The sequence below is a fragment of the Myxine glutinosa genome, chromosome 2 (assembly GCF_964187855.1).
Source record: "Myxine glutinosa chromosome 2, kmMyxGlut1.1, whole genome shotgun sequence".
Taxonomy (NCBI): Eukaryota; Metazoa; Chordata; class Myxini; order Myxiniformes; family Myxinidae; genus Myxine; species Myxine glutinosa.
The window spans coordinates 102188130-102206731 of record NC_136262.1 but is presented as its reverse complement, the minus strand read 5'-3'; the positions used below and the strand labels follow the sequence as shown (position 1 = coordinate 102206731).

Here is an 18602-nt window from a genome sequence, read left to right as displayed (position 1 = left end):
GACAGACCTTCATGAGGTGGTTGACTAAGTATATCAGATCGTAGTTTCAGTGCTATGTGAACCATCGACAAGAACTCAATATTTGCCTTAAAATGTGGAACTGGAGAGATTATTTCCTCGTCATTCTGGCTTGTCATTTTGGAGATAGGTACATGGGAAAATTTGTTCGGTACCAAGACAAGTTTTCTATCACCTGGAGCTTGGCCATGTAGTACGATGAAGTCGTATACATCTGATGTGTGTGGAAAGCTGTTCTCTAAATGTCATTCGACGGCTGACAAAAGATTGTGGAACATTCACTCCAGCTTCAATGGCAAGTTCAAAGTAGCGATTCCACACTTCTGAAAGTTCTAGTACGTGGCCTTGACTGGCAGCATACACTACTCACAATAAGTTAGGGATATTGTGGGAGTGAGTTTATTTTTTATATTGGGGTTAGGGTTAGGGTATTGAAATCAAGAATGCTGTGTTTTGTCACACTCATTAATAACCATAGAATTAGGACCAACAACTTTTTTCAACATAATTAATACACAAAATCAACCACACCGAAGCACCTGCCAATATCCCTAACTTATTGTGAGTAGTGTATTTCAACTTCTTGGTCAGCCAGATCATTGGTAGGTCAGTGTTCTGTGCTTCTTCCTTCCTTTTAGTTGTGGTTCGCAAGAACGGCTTGTAACAATTTAGTTGATACTTCCCTTCAGCAGCTATTAGATCATGTACCCCAGCAAGACGGACACTAAGCTGCTGGTCATATTTTGAAGAATCCAGTATCTCCTTGCTCATTTTCAATGTTGCTACTGAAGAAAGTTTCATTTTCGAATCAGAGTCGTGACAGAACATGCATGCTTTCCAGTTCATTGCCTTCATGCGACTGCGTACATTTGTAGCTGTGCTGTGAGCTTCTGCAGTGGTCGACCTTTGAAACTTGAGGATAAAGCACTCTCAGTACTGGTTGATTGTTCAAGGCGTTTGATTTTTCCTTTGTCTGTGTACACAGAATTACATGATTTATTCTACACTAGTAGTACCTGCGAGTAATCAGCACTGAGCACGAATGTGATTCTATCAATCACATCACGATTCTTTTCGTCTCTTAATTTGTGGCGTGTCGATGTTGCTTCACCAAGAGACGATGGTCCTTTTTCTGTGGCTTCAAAAATTTTGTCTGATTTACTCTGCTGGCAAATAATGCAGTCTTTCTCCCCCCCTCTACCTTTCTCCTCCCCTCTCCCTTTCTTCCCCCTCCCCCTTCCTCTCCTCCCCCTCCCCCCTTCCTCTCCTCCCCCTCCCCCTTCCCCCATCCCCCATCCCCCTTTCCCTCCCCCTTTCCCTTTCTCCCCCCTTTCCCTTCCCCCCTTTTCCCCCCTTTCCCTTTCCCCCCTTCCTTCCCTCCCCCCTCCCCCTTCCCCCATCCACTTCCCCCCTTTCCCTCCCCCTTTCCCTTTCTCCCCCCTTTCCCTTTCCCCCCTTTCTCCCCCTCTCCATTTCCCCCTTTCCTCCACCCCTTTACCTTTCTCCCCCCTTCCCCTTTCTCCCCCCACTTTCCCTTTCTCCCCCTCTTTCCCTTTCTCCCACCCCCCTTTCCCTTTCTCACCCCCTTTTTCCTTTCTCCCCCCCCCCTTTCTATTTCTTCCCCCCTTTCCCTTTCTCCCCCCCTTTCCCTTTCCTTTTCGCCCCCTTCCCTTTCTCCCCCCTTCCCTTCTCCCCCCCTTCCCTTTCTCCCTCCCTTTCCCTTTCTCCCCCCTTTCCCTTTCTCCCCCCTTTCCCTTTCTCCCCCCTTTCCCTTTCTCCCCCCTTTCCCTTCCCCCCCTTTTCCCCCCTTTCCCTTTCCCCCCTTCCTTCCCTCCCCCCTCCCCCTTCCCCCATCCACTTCCCCCCTTTCCCTCCCCCTTTCCCTTTCTCCCCCCTTTCCCTTTCCCCCCTTTCTCCCCCTCTCCATTTCCCCCTTTCCTCCACCCCTTTACCTTTCTCCCCCCTTCCCCTTTCTCCCCCCACTTTCCCTTTCTCCCCCTCTTTCCCTTTCTCCCACCCCCCTTTCCCTTTCTCACCCCCTTTTTCCTTTCTCCCCCCCCTTTCCCTTCCCCCCCCCTTTCCCTTTCTCCCCCCCTTTCCCTCCCCCCCTTTCCCTATCTCCCCCCTTTCCCTTTCCCCCCTTTTTCCTTTCCCTTTCTCCCCTCCTCTTCCTCCTCTCCCCCCTCTCCCCCCTCCCCCTTCCCCCCCTCCTCCTTTCTCCCCATCCTCCCTCCCCCTTCCTTCACTCCCCTTCTTTCCCTCCCCCTCCCCTTTCATTCCCCCCTCCCTCCTCCTTCCCATTCATTCCCCTCCTCCCTCCCCCTACCCATTCATTACCCCCTTCCCCCTCCCCCTTTATTCCCCCCTCCCTCCCCTCCCCCTTCATACATATATACATGTTAAGCAAGAAGGGAAATGCAATGAATTTATTTTATAATAATTGTGAGTTCATTGCCTTTTAATAAATATTTTTCTTTATTTCAACATCATTTCTTGCTTTGATGATGATGAAGCTGTTGGTTTTGTTGGCTGGTTCCATCAAAATATGCCACCTCTATGGACCAGTGAGGTTTGCGTTTTACTCGGCTGGCAATGAAAAAAATACAAGAGAAGGTTGAACCCTGATTCATATAAAGTAGGTGTGTTACTTTGGGTATAGGTAGAGCTGTGTTCAGTCATTTAGTTTGTGCCTTTCCAGGTACATTGAGAACTTAGCCAGGTAAGTAAAAAGGAGAAAAATATTGAGAAAGAGAGTGATGGAAAAAAACACCTTGCAACAGGCCCCTGGTCCTCTTCTTCCTCTTCCTCTTCATCTTTTACATTGTCATCATTAGGCTTGCACTCTTCATTTCCCTGTCGGGGTTGACATCATGTAGTCAATGCTCAATGGAATCATACTAAAATACACCATTTATATGTATGTATGTATGTATGTCAATTCTCAATTCGATTCTCAACTCAATTCTGTAAGGTACGAGGAATTTTTACCCGTCGCTTCGCTGACAAATTTAATAAAAAGACGACATGTTATACTTTACAAACATTCTGCTCTATTCACTCTATAATTTGCCCCGAAGTCATCTTCCATCTGCTTGGAAGTCAGCTAACATCACCTTCATCAACCATCCTTGCTGCGTATATATGACGTGAGCAAAAATCACTTTCACTTTGCTGTGAAGCTCCGTGTTTGATTCTTTGGTTTGAATGAGGTGAAATATATTGAAATTTCAACATCACTGTAATGTATATTGTTAAGTTGTTTAAACTTTCTTTCCATAAGATAAAAACGATTCGTTTTTTAAACAAATAAACAAACAACTATATACACAAACAAATGCATAAACAACTGGAACGGCACTTGGTAGGGCACATAAGCTTGCCTCGTGTGCTCATTCTGAACAAAAATCCCATCGTTAACTGAGCACTACTATTATGGCCCACTGATATCATGGTCCATATACCCATATCATCCAGGCACCCTACTATGCACCCAATGTCACATACATTGTAATTATCCATAGCTTTATTGATTACTGATTAATTGTTCGGAGATGTAACAATCACTTACCTAACCTAAGGAGAGAGGGGGAAGAACTGGCTAACCTCCGCTCTTGCAGGCAAAATGGCCTTAAAATGCCTGTTGTTGTTGTTGTTGTTGTTGTTGTTGTATATGTAACAATCACTGTTGTTGTTGTGTTTTTTTTTGTATACAAGATCGAGGCTCGTGAAAGAGCTAACATTAATCACACAAAAAGTTAAACCGACACATAAAACACAAAATAGGGGGAGCGGTAGGCAAGATGGGGAGAGAGTGGGAAGGACACAAACACAACATTTCAGAGCAGGGACATCGAGAGAACTGTGGGAGGGAGAGGGCTTGGGGGGAGGTGGGAGAGGTATAAAACATATGAACACTGCAAGGACTTCCAGGAAAGAAATTGGAATTTCCCAAAAAAAAAGTGTATCTGGCATGAATTAGCAGGGGTAGAAAAGATCAAGCTTTTGGATGGGGGAAGATAAGAGATGGTGGTGAACAGCTGTTTCAAAGACCTGGAGGGAGGAGTGGGATTGAAGGGAGTGGGGGAGTTTGTTCCAGAGGCGGGGAAAAAAGGGGAATGAAAGAGTGAAGGTGAGCAGAGAGCCTAGATTTTGGCAGTTTAACCATAAGAGGGTTGCTGGCAGATCTTGTGCGACCTGTAGGAATATTTGGGGGACAGAGCAAAGAGAGAGCTGGGGGAGCAAGGCCGGAGAGGAGTCGGTAGAAGACAGAAAGACCACCAACCTGCCTGCGGTGAGTGAGTGAAAGGCCCTCGGAGTTATCTTCATCGCAGGAGATTCCAATGATTCTGAAAGCTTTGGTTTCAACAGCGTGAAGCCGAGCTAGGTGTGAGGTAGGAGCACCAGCCCAGAGGGGGTAACAGTATTCCATTGAGTTGCGGATGAAAGCCTTGTATGTGGTGAGGAGCTCAGGTGTGCCAAGGATGAACAGCTGTGCCAAGGATGGTGGTGAACAGCTGTTTTAAAGACCTAGAGGGAGGAGTGGGATTGAAGGGAGTGGGGGAGTTTGTTCCAGAGGCAGGAGAAAAGGGGAATGAAAGAGTGAAGGTGAGCAGAGAGCCTAGATTTTGGCAGTTTAACCATAAGAGGGTTGCTGGCAGATCTTGTGTGACCTGTAGGAATATTTGGGGGACAGAGCAAAGAGAGAGCTGGGGGAGCAAGGCCGGAGAGGAGTCGGTAGAAGACAGAAAGACCACCAACCTGCCTGCGGTGAGTGAGTGAAAGGCCCTCGGAGTTAGCTTCATCGTAGGAGATTCCAATGATTCTGAAAGCTTTGGTTTCAACAGCGTGAAGCCTAGCTAGGTGTGAGGCAGGAGCACCGGCCCAGAGGTGGGAACAGTATTCCATTGAGCTGCGGATGAAAGCCTTGTATGTGGTGAGGAGCTCAGGTGTGCAGAGGAAGGACTTCGCACGACGGAGGATGCCCAGTCGGCGACTGGCTTTGGAGGCCAGCTTGGAAATGTGGTGTTCTCAAGAAAGATCATGGCAGATAGTGAGACCCAAAAGCTTGAGCGACAGAACTTCTTGGAGAGGATTGTTGAGAAAGTAGATGGGAGGGTTTTCCAGTCGGTCATTTCGGAGAGACATAGTAAGAGTGTGAGATTTGTCAGGATTGAAAGACATTCCACTTGTTTGACCAGTCTGTGATTTTGTCCAGGTCTGCAGAGAGTGAGGAGGCTGCAGACTGCCGATCTGAGGGATGAGGTATGGAGCGGCAGAGAGTGGAGTCATCAGCAAAGAGATAGAGAGGATTTTCCAGAGAGTCGGAGAGATCATTGATGAAGACCAGAAATAGCACAGGGCCCAGAACACTACCTTGGGGAACTCCAGCCAGAACAGGAAGGGGAGATGAGAGAAATCCATTCAGGGCCACACGTTGATTACGACCAGAGAGGAAGTCTGCAAGCCATGCATGGAGATTTCCATGGATACCATAGGAGGAGAGTTTGGTGAGCAGAGCTTCTATCAGAGCTAGAAGGCGGGGGAGGGAGGGTGGGAGGGTTGGGGATCCATAGCTAGATTGTATTAAGACTTTAGTATCCACCCATGTGAATTGTGTCACTTAGATTTTCTCTTCTATTATAGATATCTGTAGAGAAAAGTCATCTTGTTGAACATGACCCAACGTGAGTGTAACACTTTAAAACAGATAGAGCAAGATTATATTGTGTGAAACCTCCTGTGTGAGGCGAGGACAAGTAGAGGACTTAGAACTAAAGGCATATGAGCACTGTGCACTTTCCGTGGGACATATCATAGTCCGTTTGGTACTTGGCAAGAGTGGAAAGTAAGGAAAAAAACCCCAAAATATTTTTAAAGAATTACTTCCAGAAGTCAGATCGGACTAAGTCATAACTGTGACTCTATCTAAGTTATCTGTGACTGCAATGCATGCAATACATTGCAAAGAAGAATAAGCCATCTATACTGTGCTGGAGGCATACTGTGTGAAGAAACCTATCCACATATGAAGAGGACATTTAGCCCATATTGACTGTGCCGTATCCACATCTCATTAATCATAGTTTGATTTTTACCGACCCATGATACCTGTTAACAGTGGTGTAGTTAGAGTTTGTGGTGCCCAGGGCCAAAGGTCAATACTAGTGCCCCACAGGCACTGGCATAGTTAGTGTGTGTACCTCTAGGCCTTCCGCCCAGCCCAACACACTCGCTGAGGCCTCTCACCATGTTTATAACCCTTCTGTCGAGACACTTCGACCACCAGAGCATTCTTCGCTTTTTTCCCTCATACGCGTCCCCTCGCCATACGTCATACATCATAGCATATGTCGTTTGTACATGTGGGCCAGGCCTAAGGAAACTGTACCCATGAAAGAGAGAAAAAAAATTAAGAAAGAGCACTGATTACAATTATCTTCAGATAGCCACACACATTATACATAGGGTGAAATTATAGGAAAGTTTGAATTCCAATAGAAGACGTGGAAAGGAAAAGAAAGCCGGACAAGAAAGTTAAAGAATACTAACTTGACACGTGATCCTGGCCGTTGCGAATTGGGCTTGTACGGCGCAAGACACCGGAATCTGATTGACACATAATTACAAAAGAACTGTACATCAATTAGAACTCCTCCATCCCTTCGTCCTATGGGCGATCTCTATATTAAAGAATGCACAACCTCGTCTGTTCGAAGATTCACAAGATAATTAGATGACATTTATACGCAGCGGCCAGGCTCATAATTACCAATACGGATTTATTTCGCTGTATGGAGGTGATTAAGAATTATGAAAAACTAGCAGAGTTGCCCGGAAAAGAAATAGTCAGTCACGCAATTTATTTGTAATGGGCTTTTTATAGTCAGAGGAAGGCACGCCCCTTGGGCACGCCCTGCTGCCACGCCCTTGGGCACGCCCTGCTGCCACGCCCCTAGTCTAAATCTGATGCGCCCATGTTTTTGTGGTGAAAAGTTACCCCATGGACCCCCTCTTCCCTCTCTAAGCCACTTCCTCTAAGTCCATGAGGCACAACCAACAAACAGACGTTCACAAATAGGGTTATATAGATAATGTTAAACCGAATGGAAAGAGTTCGTAAATGTCGACATGACATGCACCACAGAGTTTAAAATGTAAAATGTAGTTTTGAAAGTTGCATCTTGTGCTCTCATGAGTCCATTTTATTTTAATTTATATACAACCAAATGGAGGATGAAATCGTTTTTCGGGAGCGGGGTGAGGGAGGTTGGGGTGTCATTTGGCGCCCCATCCACACTCGCGCTCGGGGCGGTGCCCCCTCTGCCCCCTCTGCCCCATCACTGAGCCTATGCCTGTTAAATTACCAACCTAACCCCATTCTTAACATTAACTTACTGTACTCGTATGCAGCATATCCGTATCCCTTTTACATTTGACTTACATAACCCATTTAACTTATATGATGATAATTTAGACACTGTGCCAACACACCATGGCCTACAATTTTTGAATGATAGGATTTCTCACATCCCCAAACTTAATGCAGATGTGACAGCAGGCATTACATTTATGTCCTGAAGCAAATTAGGATATGCTCCGAGGTGCAACACCCTATAACATCACTGCACCAAGATGGCATCCGACTCGACTGCACAAGGTGACAAATAAACCAATCCAAAATCAAACAGCTCGCATGAGTTGAGCACACAACCAAATGAGGTGCCCTGCCGGGCCTTAGCTTACAACTACCTTCCAAGTACCAACTAGCCTCGATTCTGAGGATCAAGTCACGGTCAACATGGGTTGTGCTCATTTAGTCAGGTTCACTATGTTTTTTCGTTCAAATTTTTGGTAGATTAGCAAAACTATACATTTTTGGAATATTCAGAGCATGAGGAATCCAAAAATTAATGTTGGCATTTGCGAAGACACCTTTGCGAAAATGACACTCAGGACAGTGATGAAGATCTGTAAAAGCATATTCCTGAACGGTATAGACCGAGTAGATCCTGTGTATAGGACTTATAGTTCAATCTGATACTACCTATAACTTCCTATAACAACCTATAACTTCAAAGGACTTGCAATATCATGTATTATGTAATACAGTTATATCACAAATATAAAGACAATGGTTTTCAATTACCTTTGTTTGTTGCTTTTCTATAATCCTGAGCACTATTTTGAGGCCTTTATTGGATTCCTTGACCCAGAAAACATAGGATTAGCATATTTAATTAAGTCTCTAGGTTGACTAGAAGCCGAGATCGCGCAAAATATGTATTTTATGGCGGCCATTTTCAAAATCCAAAATGGCGGCCATGCAGGTGTCTGCAAATGCCAACATTGATTTTCAGATTCTCCATGCTCTGAAGATTCCAAAAATGTACAGGTTTGCTAATCCCAAAATTTTGAACGAAATTATATTTTTTAACATAGTGAACCTGACTAATTGGGCATCCCTTAAAATATACTGGGTGGTTGGGATGGAAATGTGACGAGAATAATGTTTGTAGTTTGTAAATTTAATTGCAGTGACGGATTGGCTTATAACTTTCTGTCTGGGTGTGTCCATGTGATTTAAACATAAAAGTGAAGTTACAAATGAATTGCATATAATTACAAGTCCTCGTATAAGAATAACACATCAGGTTTTACAAGGTACTACTCGTACAGTAGCCCAGCTTTTGCTTAGTGCTCAACCTCCTGGAATACTGCAATACGTCATATGGATGAGGCGGCTGAACACAAATGCCTATACAAGTTTACTATCTCGCAATCCTGTTTTCAACATTTTTTTTTTTTTTTCTGTATACAAGATCGAGGCTCGTGAAAGAGCGAACATTAATCACACAAAAAGTCAAACCGAACCGACACATAAAACAAAATAAGGGCAGCGGTTGACAAAATGGGGAGAGAGGAGGAAGGACACAAACACAACATTTGAGAGCAGGGACATCGAAAGAACTGTGGGAGGGAGAGGGCTTGGGCGGAGGTGGGAGAGGTATAAAACAGATGCACACTGCAAGGACTTCCAGGAAAGAAGTTGGAATTTCGGAAAAGTGTATCTGGGGTGAATTAGCGGGGGTAGAAAAGATCAAGGTTTTGGATGGGGGAAGATAAGAGATGGTGGTGAACAGCTGTTTCAAAGACCTGGAGGGAGGAGTGGGATTGAAGGGAGTGGGGGAGTTTGTTCCAGAGGCGGGAAAAAAAGGGGAATGTGCGAAGGACTTCGCACGACGGTGGATGCCCAGTCGGCGACTGGCTTTGGAGGCCAGCTTGGAAATGTGGTTTTCCCAAGAAAGATCATTGCAGATAGTGAGACCCAAAAGCTTGAGTGACAGAATTTCTTGGAGAGGATTGTTGAGAAAGTAGATGGGAGGGTTTTCCAGTCGGTCTTTTCGGAGAGACATAGTAAGAGTGTGAGATTTGTCAGGATTGAAAGACATGTTCTACTTGTTTGACCAGTCTGTAATTTTGTCCAGGTCTGCAGAGAGTGAGGAGGCTGCAGGCTGCCAATCTGAGGGATGAGGAATGGAGTGGCAGAGAGTGGAGTCATCAGCAAAGAGATAGAGAGGATTTCCCAGAGAGTCGGAGAGATCATTGATGAAGACCAGAAAAAGCACAGGGCCCAGAACACTACCTTGGGGAACTCCAGCCAGAACAGGAAGGGAAGATGAGAGAAATCCATTCAGGGCCACACGTTGACTGTGACCAGAGAGGAAGTCCACAAACCAAGTGTGGAGATTTCCATGGATACCATAGGAGGAGAGTTTGGTGAGCAGAGCTGGGTGCCAGACCGTATCGAAGGCACGTGATATGTCGAGGGAGACAGCTCTGATTTCCTGTTTGGCATTGTGGACCTCCATCCATTGTTGAGACAGCAGAAGCAACATGTCCAGAGTAGAATGACCTGGTCTGAATCCAAATTGATGATCGGAGATCAAGCCATTGGAGAAGAGGAAGGATTTGATATCCGAAGCAATGATGGATTCCATGACTTTGCTGATAATTGGGAGCAGGCTGATTGGTCTGTCGTTGCAAGGATCTGTTTTTGCACCTTTTTTGTGTAAAGCGGTAATGTTTGGTGATTTCCAAGATGCTGGCAGATGACCTTCAGCAAAAGAGAGGGTGAAAAGAACAGAGAGGGTGAGATAGAGCGGCAGAGCAGGATTTTAGGACCCGTGGGCTGATGCCGTCTGGTCCAGTTGCAGAATCAGAGTCGAGGTTTGACAAAAACTTCTCCACCTTGTCAGGAGAGAAGGACACAGAGTCCAGGAGCAGTTGGGTTCGACTGGGTAAGGTGGCAACAGAGAGAGATGGGTTTGGGACACAAGATTTTGAGGCAAACACAGAGTTTAGGCATTCGGCTTTGTCACGTGCGGTGTCAACTGTGTAGCCATTTGAGGTGAGGGTGGGGATGGAGGGGGAACAAACACCAGAAACGGATTTGACCAGACGCCACCAGGATTTGGAGGAAGGAGACAGGTTTGAGAGTTCATTCTTGAGTGTGGAGAGATAGTGCTTCCTGGCACTCCTGAGGGTAGACACACACTTGTTCCGAACTTGGTGGAAGGAACTGAGATTACCTTCAGTTGGATTTGCCTTCCAAGGGGCAAAGGCAAGTTGTTTCAGGGCAACTGCCTCACCAGAAGATTCAGTGTACCATGGACGGGAGGAAGGGTAAGACAACTGAAGACGTGATGGGATAAATCTGTGCATGAGAGAGAGCAGTTTGCTTTGGAAGAATTCCCAGGAAGAATTGATGTCAGAGGCAGTAGAGATGGGAGACCAGTCCAGATGATTGCTGGCTGCTTGCAGCCCGTGCCAGTCGGCCTGAGTGAAATGCCAGACTCGTCGACGCTGAAGATAGTAAGAAGTAAGAAGTATAGTAAGAAGTAAGAAGGTATATAGATTACAGTAGATCTTCACTCAGTTCTGTAAGTAAAACTTACCTCATGGATGTCTGGATTCCTCCAAATTTCTTTGTTTAATGTTATAAACACCATTAGCGACTGTTAAAAAAGCTAATCATGTGTGTTTGTGGTTTATAATATTTTACAAGCCTGGCCATGCCGCTGTTAGACTTTTGGTCTTGTTTATATACAAAGTCGAGGCTCGTCGACGCTGAAGATAGTAAGAAGTAAGAAGTATAGTAAGAAGTAAGAAGGTATATAGATTACAGTAGATCTTCACTCAGTTCTGTAAGTAAAACTTACCTCATGGATGTCTTTATAGTAAGAAGCATCATATTTAACATAGAAGACAAAAGGAAGGGAAAAAAATCACATCGCAGACAGGTCGGTGGTCAGTCACTCTGTTTTCTCCCACCTCCTTTCTGGTCTTGCACCCTCTGCTCTTTCCATACCTTGTCCACCCCTCTCCTCCGCCCAGGTTTCTGCAGAATGCACTCGGTCCGCCAATAGCCCACTTGTGGTGAAACTACAGTACCTAAATCCAGGATCACTGCTCACCTTCGCTGATTCGTTTCTCTTTTTTCCTGCTTGTGGAGCCAACTTCCACATTCTTTTCAATCTCGATCTTCCTTCCATGGCTTCAAGACAGCCATTCAGTACCATCTCAGATCTTCCAAAACCATGATCCTTTCCACCTCCATTTAAACCCCCTCTCCCAAAGCCCACATCTTTACAGGTTTCCAGTTTTTCCTTCTTCAGAGTCTGCTTCTGTAGCCATCTTCTCCACCCCATGTATCCTCCCATACCCCTCATTCTTCCACACAGGTCACGTCCCTTATTTCTCCAAGTGTCCCTCTATTTTGTCGCTCATCCTCATGAGTGTTCTGCACCAAGATGGTCTGTGGGGAACAATGAGGAAGATGTTAACTCCTCCTGCTGTTGGTTCTCCCCTCTCTTTCTACTGTTCCTTTTGTTCTGTTATGTCATGATCTGTTATATTATATGTTGTCGCTCCTCCACGAGCCTCGACTTTGTATATAAACAAGACCAAAAGTCTAACAGCGGCATGGCCGGGCTTGTGAAATATTATAAACCACAAACACACATGATTAGCTTTTTAAACAGTCGCTAATGGTGTTTATAACATTAAACAAAGAAATTTGGAGGAATCCAGACATCCATGAGGTAAATTTTACTTACAGAACTGAGTGAAGATCTACTGTAATCTATATACCTCACAAGGGTTGGAGGTGTGCTTATTTACTAAGCAGCTAGCTAGCGCTTGCCAAGCCAGCCGTTCCTTATGGGTTTTGAATGGAATGCTTGCTCGAATGCTTAAATCACTTGGCAATTTCTCCACAAGAAACTTGGTGAATGAACGCACACCCAATGTTCTCGAGACCCGACCATAGATCGACTGTAATCTATATACCCCAAAGATGAATGACCTTCACTGCCACTCCCAAAGTAAGCAGGTGTTTACGCCGTAATGACATCACATACGTAATGACGTAGAATGACGGTCGGACAGACGGACACAAAACTGCAGCTTCTTTAATATTTATAAGATATATATTTAACCTCCAGTAACGTTGCAGTCACTACAAAGGGATTAATGTTACGATTAGATTTACAATAATAATAACGTTACGTTATGATTACGAAAATTATATTATTAAAAAAAAAACCGAGGTGAATTCCTTACTTCCGCTTTTACACCGCTTATTGATTCATGAACCATACACCGCTTCAATCCAACAACTTTCGATTCACGACATTGGGATTAAAGTGTTATGGTTATATTTACTATAATATTATTATTATTACGAAAACGATACAACTGAAACGATACTACAGTATTAAGAAACCTGGGTTTAATTTGTCCGAAATGGTCCGGTCTGAAGACGAGTCATAACGCCTAAGGCCCATACGTACCGTATTGTTGTAACACCGATGTTTTCGATATTTGATGGTCATTTTAACAATCGGTTTGTTTGTGTTTCACACTGAATGAAAAACGTAAAGGTGGAGCATGGCGATTGTGATATATGACAGGTTCGACGATATGTTCGGTATGAACGGCATATAAATCAAAATGGCGGAGTGTGGAGAGTCAGCAGCCGCACCGCCATAATGACATCAGACATAATCACATCACCCGGTCATGTGATCAGATTCTCAGCTCTGATTGGTATACGTTTGATGGGACATACATACATACATACAGACAGACAAACTGTTCTAGGCGGCTCTGCCTGATGGGCTACGCTGTAAAAATATTCGCCAATTCATTATCTCTCTTGACAAAGGAGAACGAACACAAGAATATTTGCAGGTTCTTGCAGGGAACCCCCCTCCCCCCCCCCCCCCTTCCCACGCCTCCTCACCCCAAGCCCTCTCCCTCCCACACATCTCCCATTCTCCCTGCTCTCAAATGTTGTGTGCTCTCAAGTGTTTGTGTGCTTCCCCTTCTCTCCCCATCTTGTCTTCCGCTCCCTCTTTTTATATATTTTGTTTGTCTGGTTGATTTGTTTGTGAAGTAAATGTCAGCTCTTTCACGAGCCTCGATTCAGTATACAAAAAAAAAAAAAAAAAAAAAAAAAGAAGGTGTTTTTCTTTTGGCGAATAAGGAGCAGTTGGAGGAAAGAAAGAACAATTAATATTAAGCTTGCTGGAGCAGGCCCAAGCAGGATCTAAAATGGCTGCAAATCAGAGGTGTACAGGGAGGGAGAGGGAACACCTGTATTAAGTAATAAACTTGCTTCTTGTTGTTTCAATACAAGAAAAGCGAGAATAATACAAATACGTGTCAGCCACACCCAGATGGCTGAACTTAAGTTCTTGTGGTTGAATGGGTCCCGAAGACAAAAGCTGGTGATGAAAATCGCACTACAGTACACTATGTATACCTACTACGACAAATGTTTATACGTCGAAACAAAGTGATTGTACCTTGTTATTTTATGGCATTTTAGTTATTTACACTTTTTGACAATGACTCCATAAACTGGTTTGCTTACAACAGTGTTGCTCAGGTACAGCACAAACTCCTTAATCGCTATCTGTCCAATGTGCCTTAAAAAAAAAACAACCTTAAAACCTTAAACCTTAAAACTTAAACTACTTAAAACTTAAAACTTAAACTTAAAACTTAAAACTTAAAAAACTTAAAAAAAAAAAACCACGTAAAGGTGGTTTTTTTGTCCAATGTGCCTTAAGTGGTCTTAAAGTTCATTTTTGCAATGGCAGAAATACTCCGTTGTCCTTGTATAGAAATGATGAGGTATTCCTCACCCAAAAACACTTGTCGGATACACTGAAAACATGGAAACTCTGTTCAAGTCGAACGAGTCATGTCAGTTTATGTTTCCATTATGACGTCATGGCTTGGGGTTTTGTGCTTCAGCATATCCTCACGTAGTCTGGGCAAGTGTCTAACAAAGGCAGATTCCACGACTAAGGAGTGTCTACTTGCTACTTGTTTTGTAACATCATCACTTCATTCTATTTTACGCACGACATGCAATCGTCTAATGAATGAATTCTGCTGAGTGTGTCCCAGAGGATCCAGAGACGTTTTACCCCACAGCAAGCCCATGGTCCATCACCGATCGTCTTTGGGAAACATGTAAAAGTCTCCGATAGTGCCATTACCCTGCAGATTGTGTATGTATATGTGGAAGCTCCTCATTACCTCAGCCACCAAAGGTGGATGAAGGTTATGTTTTCACCCCTGTCTTTGTATGCTTGTTTGTGAACAACATATCTCAAAAAGTTGTGGACGGATTCGGACGAAATTTGGCAGAGATGTAGCGTATGTGACTATGACGAAATTATTAGATTTTGGTGAAGATGCGGATCCGGATCCAACTAGTAGAATTTTGTTAAGTGATTCTTCACCATTGGGAGATAGGGCCAAAAACGATACATAGCAGGATATCTCAAAAAGTGGACAGATTTGGACGAAACCTGGTGGACCCGTTGGGTGTCTGACGAGGACAAATAGATTAGATTTTGGTTAAGATCTGAATATGGATTCGGATATGAGAATTATTTATTTTTTCAAGTGATTCTTCACCATTGAAAGATATGGCCAAAAACGATACATAGCAGGATACCTCATAAAGGCATGCACGGATTTTGACGAAACTTGTTGGACAGGTTGTGTGTGTGACAAGGAAGAATCGATTCAATTTTGGTGAAGAATGTTTCTACATTATATGATAAATTCTGTATTGTGATTTTCTGGTCTACTCTGAGATACGAAACGTAAACTGTTCACCAGGCAGAGGTATGCTCTCTCCTGAGTGCCGTTCTAGTTGAAAACGACATTCATTGAATGTAAGAATAAACGGGTGACTGTAAGTTCAAAACATCTGATTTACTTCCAAACTTACCAAATGCTTTTCTGGATCCTCGTCGTACGGATTGTCCACCCCAATGCCATTGGTCTTGGACGTCTCGATGTACGGTTTCCTCTGTCCAGACAACGTAAAATGAATGAACCATTTGATGACATGGTCAATGAATAGTATAAGAGTGTGTAAAACATAACTTGCTGTAATTTATTTTGTCGCAACACGAGTAGGGCAATTCCACGGTTACTCACATTACATATACATATATAGATGCATTAATGTAATGTATTGTAATGTGAGTAACCGTGGAATTGCCCAGTAGGCCTACTATAACAAACCTTGGTCAATTGGCACACATTATGTTCCACTCACCTAGTCAATCACATAGTGTATTTTACTAATCTGTTCAAGGTTAAGTAATCACTCCAATGTTTTGGTTAATACAGTAGTTACCATTACATACTCACATCAATTGTTTGGCAATTGTAAACACGAATGATAAGTGACGCAATGCTATTTAATACATCATTGATTTCATATGTATATAGATATATATATATATATATATATATAGATTATTGGTAGTTAACTAACCAGTATAAAGTGGAGGTAGTTTTACAAACAAAAATGACAACAAACTTGCCTTCCAAGCAAATCCAAATGATGAACCTTTTTGTCGAAGCAAGCAAGTGTGAATTTACAAGTTCTTTTTTGTATGCATGGTCGAGGCTCATAGAAGAACAAGAGCAGAAGTTTGGCAGTCAATGTAACCGACGTAGGCTCATGATGTAGAAACAACTTTCCAAACGGTAATAATAAACGTACAAACTTACTTGCTTCTCTTCGCCGTCCTCGTATATTGGGTTTTCCACCCCCCTGGCTTTGAACGCCGACATCTTAATGTTCGGTTTCCTATTTGTGGGCATTTTTCAGCTACACCTGACCTTTGATTGTGGGTTTAATCGCTTACGCAGAGCTTTATCTATGGGAGTGAGAGAACAGCAGAGTGAGGGTGGAGCAAGGTTTATAGTACAGTTTGGGGGAACAGAATGAAACACACACACACACGACTGTTCGGGGCTCGGTGACGATCCTAAAAAGAGAGTCCTTTCGGCAAAACTCTGAGAACAACAAAGCTTGGTTCATGACTCATGATCCTTTACCAAAGTGGAGGTGGATAGGCTGGGTGGGCTCCGTTTCACCTTCTGCAACCCGCATATGGAGACAGCAACCAACAACACATACACGCATACACTTTTAATTCATTGTACAGTATCAGCTATTCCTAAACTATAATATAATTTAAAGAATTGCTGTGAATTATCTTAATTTCACAACATCCTGTTCAACTTCATTTAAATTGTAAATCGTACCTACATCAGTAGATCCACAACCTCAGTTGCCTCCAGGCAGTTAGTCAACCCATCAATGCAACATCAGGAACCAAACTTTACTCACTGGAGTGACGTTCACTCATTAGGTTGGAGCGCCAAAATTACAGATACTAATTAATAACTCACAACCGCATCCAGGTCGACTCCATATAGTGAGTGGATACCAGAGATAATGTTACCGTGTGGCAGGCGGTGCTTATCACTCCCGGTAAGGTGCAGCAGTAATTGTATGGGACCCCTTACTGGCGGTTCTCCACTGATGGTATGAAGTCGCATAATTACTGATTATGCGACTTCATTATGCGACTATATATACAGACTTGGCATTTAATATGGAATATTTTTTTTGTGGGGGTGAACTTACTTTTCAAGATGACTTAGAACCAAAAGTTCATTGGAATTATGTTGAAATTATTCTAGATTTTGTTAATATGACCTTTAAAAGAAACAAAAACCACATTTGACATTTCGAAGCAAATAAATTGATCCTTGAAAGTGATGTAAACTGATATCGAACTCAATTCACGGACAGTACTGTGTTAAACTTCTGTACGTTTTCCAGAAGTATCTCTTTATTTTGCACATTAGCCAAAAAATTATTTTTCAACAAAAACAAAAGCTAAATTATGACTGGGATTACGGACAGTAAAATTACAGTTCAGTACTTCGTGTAACCCCCACGAGCATTCAGGAGAGCACGAACACGTCGAGGAATGCTGTTCACGAGATTTGCCAAGGTTTGGACAGGAATCGCTTGCCATGCAGTGACAATAGTCTGCTGCAATTCACGCACAGAGGTAGGCTGCTGGTCCAAGTTGTCGATTTGACGCGTTAATTCTGACCACAAGTTCTCTATCGGATTCATATCCGGGGACATGGCAGGCCACTCCATATGCTCTACACCACGGTCAGCAAGAAAGTGTTGGATCATGCGAGCACGATGAGGCCGTGCATTGCCATCTTGGAAGACAAAGTTTCCTCGAAAGGCTGCACGAGCAAATGGAAGCAATGTTTCTTCCAGAATGACCCTGTACTTGAACTGGTTCAGGTTTCCATTCAGAACAACCAGGTCAGTTTTGCCCCCTGCATGAAAAGCAGCCCAAACGGTCACCCCACCACCTCCAGCTTGGACTCTTGGCACTATACAATCTTCGTTGTGGGCTTCATGCACTTGTCTGCGCACTCGGACGCAGCCATCTTGACGATAGACCAGAAATCTAGACTCGTCACTGAAGGTCACGTGATTCCAGTGTCCTGGCTGCCATTGACGGTGCTCTCTGGCCCACTGCAATCGGCGCTGGCTGTGTTGTCTGGTCAAGCGTGGCTTTCTCAGGGGACGCCTGGCACGATAGCCTGCTTGAACCAGTCATTGGTTGACTAGCCTTCTGGATACAGGCACATTTGTCAGTTGCTGCCACTCAGCCCTAAGCCGATTAGCTGACTTGGTACGGCCATTGCAGACTAACCGGTGCAGCTGGCGATCATCTCTCCTTGTGGTTCTTCGTGGACGTCCTGGCCTCGGTGTTGGAGTAGGGACACCCCTCTGAGCATTTCGTTTCAGGATCTTTGACACCTGACCTTGAGTGATGCCATACTGCCGAGCAATAGCACGCTGTTTCATGCCAGAATTTCGTAAAGCCACCACTCCATGACAAACAGCATTGTCAAGTTGACGGACCATCTCCAGAGGAAGTGGCAATAACTTTTGTAGACGTGCAGCAGTTGTTTTCCACTAATACAGAACGCAACAACCCTTATAATTATATACCCGATTGTGAAGCCAATCGTCAAATGTACCTGTCCTTACATTTTGTCATGCCACCTGTGATATAATCCTGTTATTGACTTCTTGCGGCAAAGGACAATCAGTGACATGGTTCTTTCAACAAAGACATCACCGAAGGGTAAAAGAAACT

The 18602-nt window shown here is 43.9% G+C and overlaps 1 protein-coding gene across 1 annotated transcript in view; it reads right to left on the bottom strand.

The window, feature by feature from the left end:
- Positions 1-16870, bottom strand: part of SLC28A3 (solute carrier family 28 member 3) — a 106760-nt gene extending 89890 nt beyond the window's left edge. Inside the window, exons 1-4 of the mRNA XM_068107642.2 lie at positions 16670-16870; positions 16126-16274; positions 15332-15412; positions 2789-2871 (exon numbers count right to left, since the gene is read on the bottom strand). Of these exons, the coding sequence (XP_067963743.2) occupies positions 2789-2871; positions 15332-15412; positions 16126-16218 (257 nt within the window). The 5' untranslated portion in view covers positions 16219-16274; positions 16670-16870. The remainder of the gene's footprint in view (positions 1-2788; positions 2872-15331; positions 15413-16125; positions 16275-16669) is intronic.
- Between the last annotated feature and the right edge of the window lie 1732 nt (positions 16871-18602).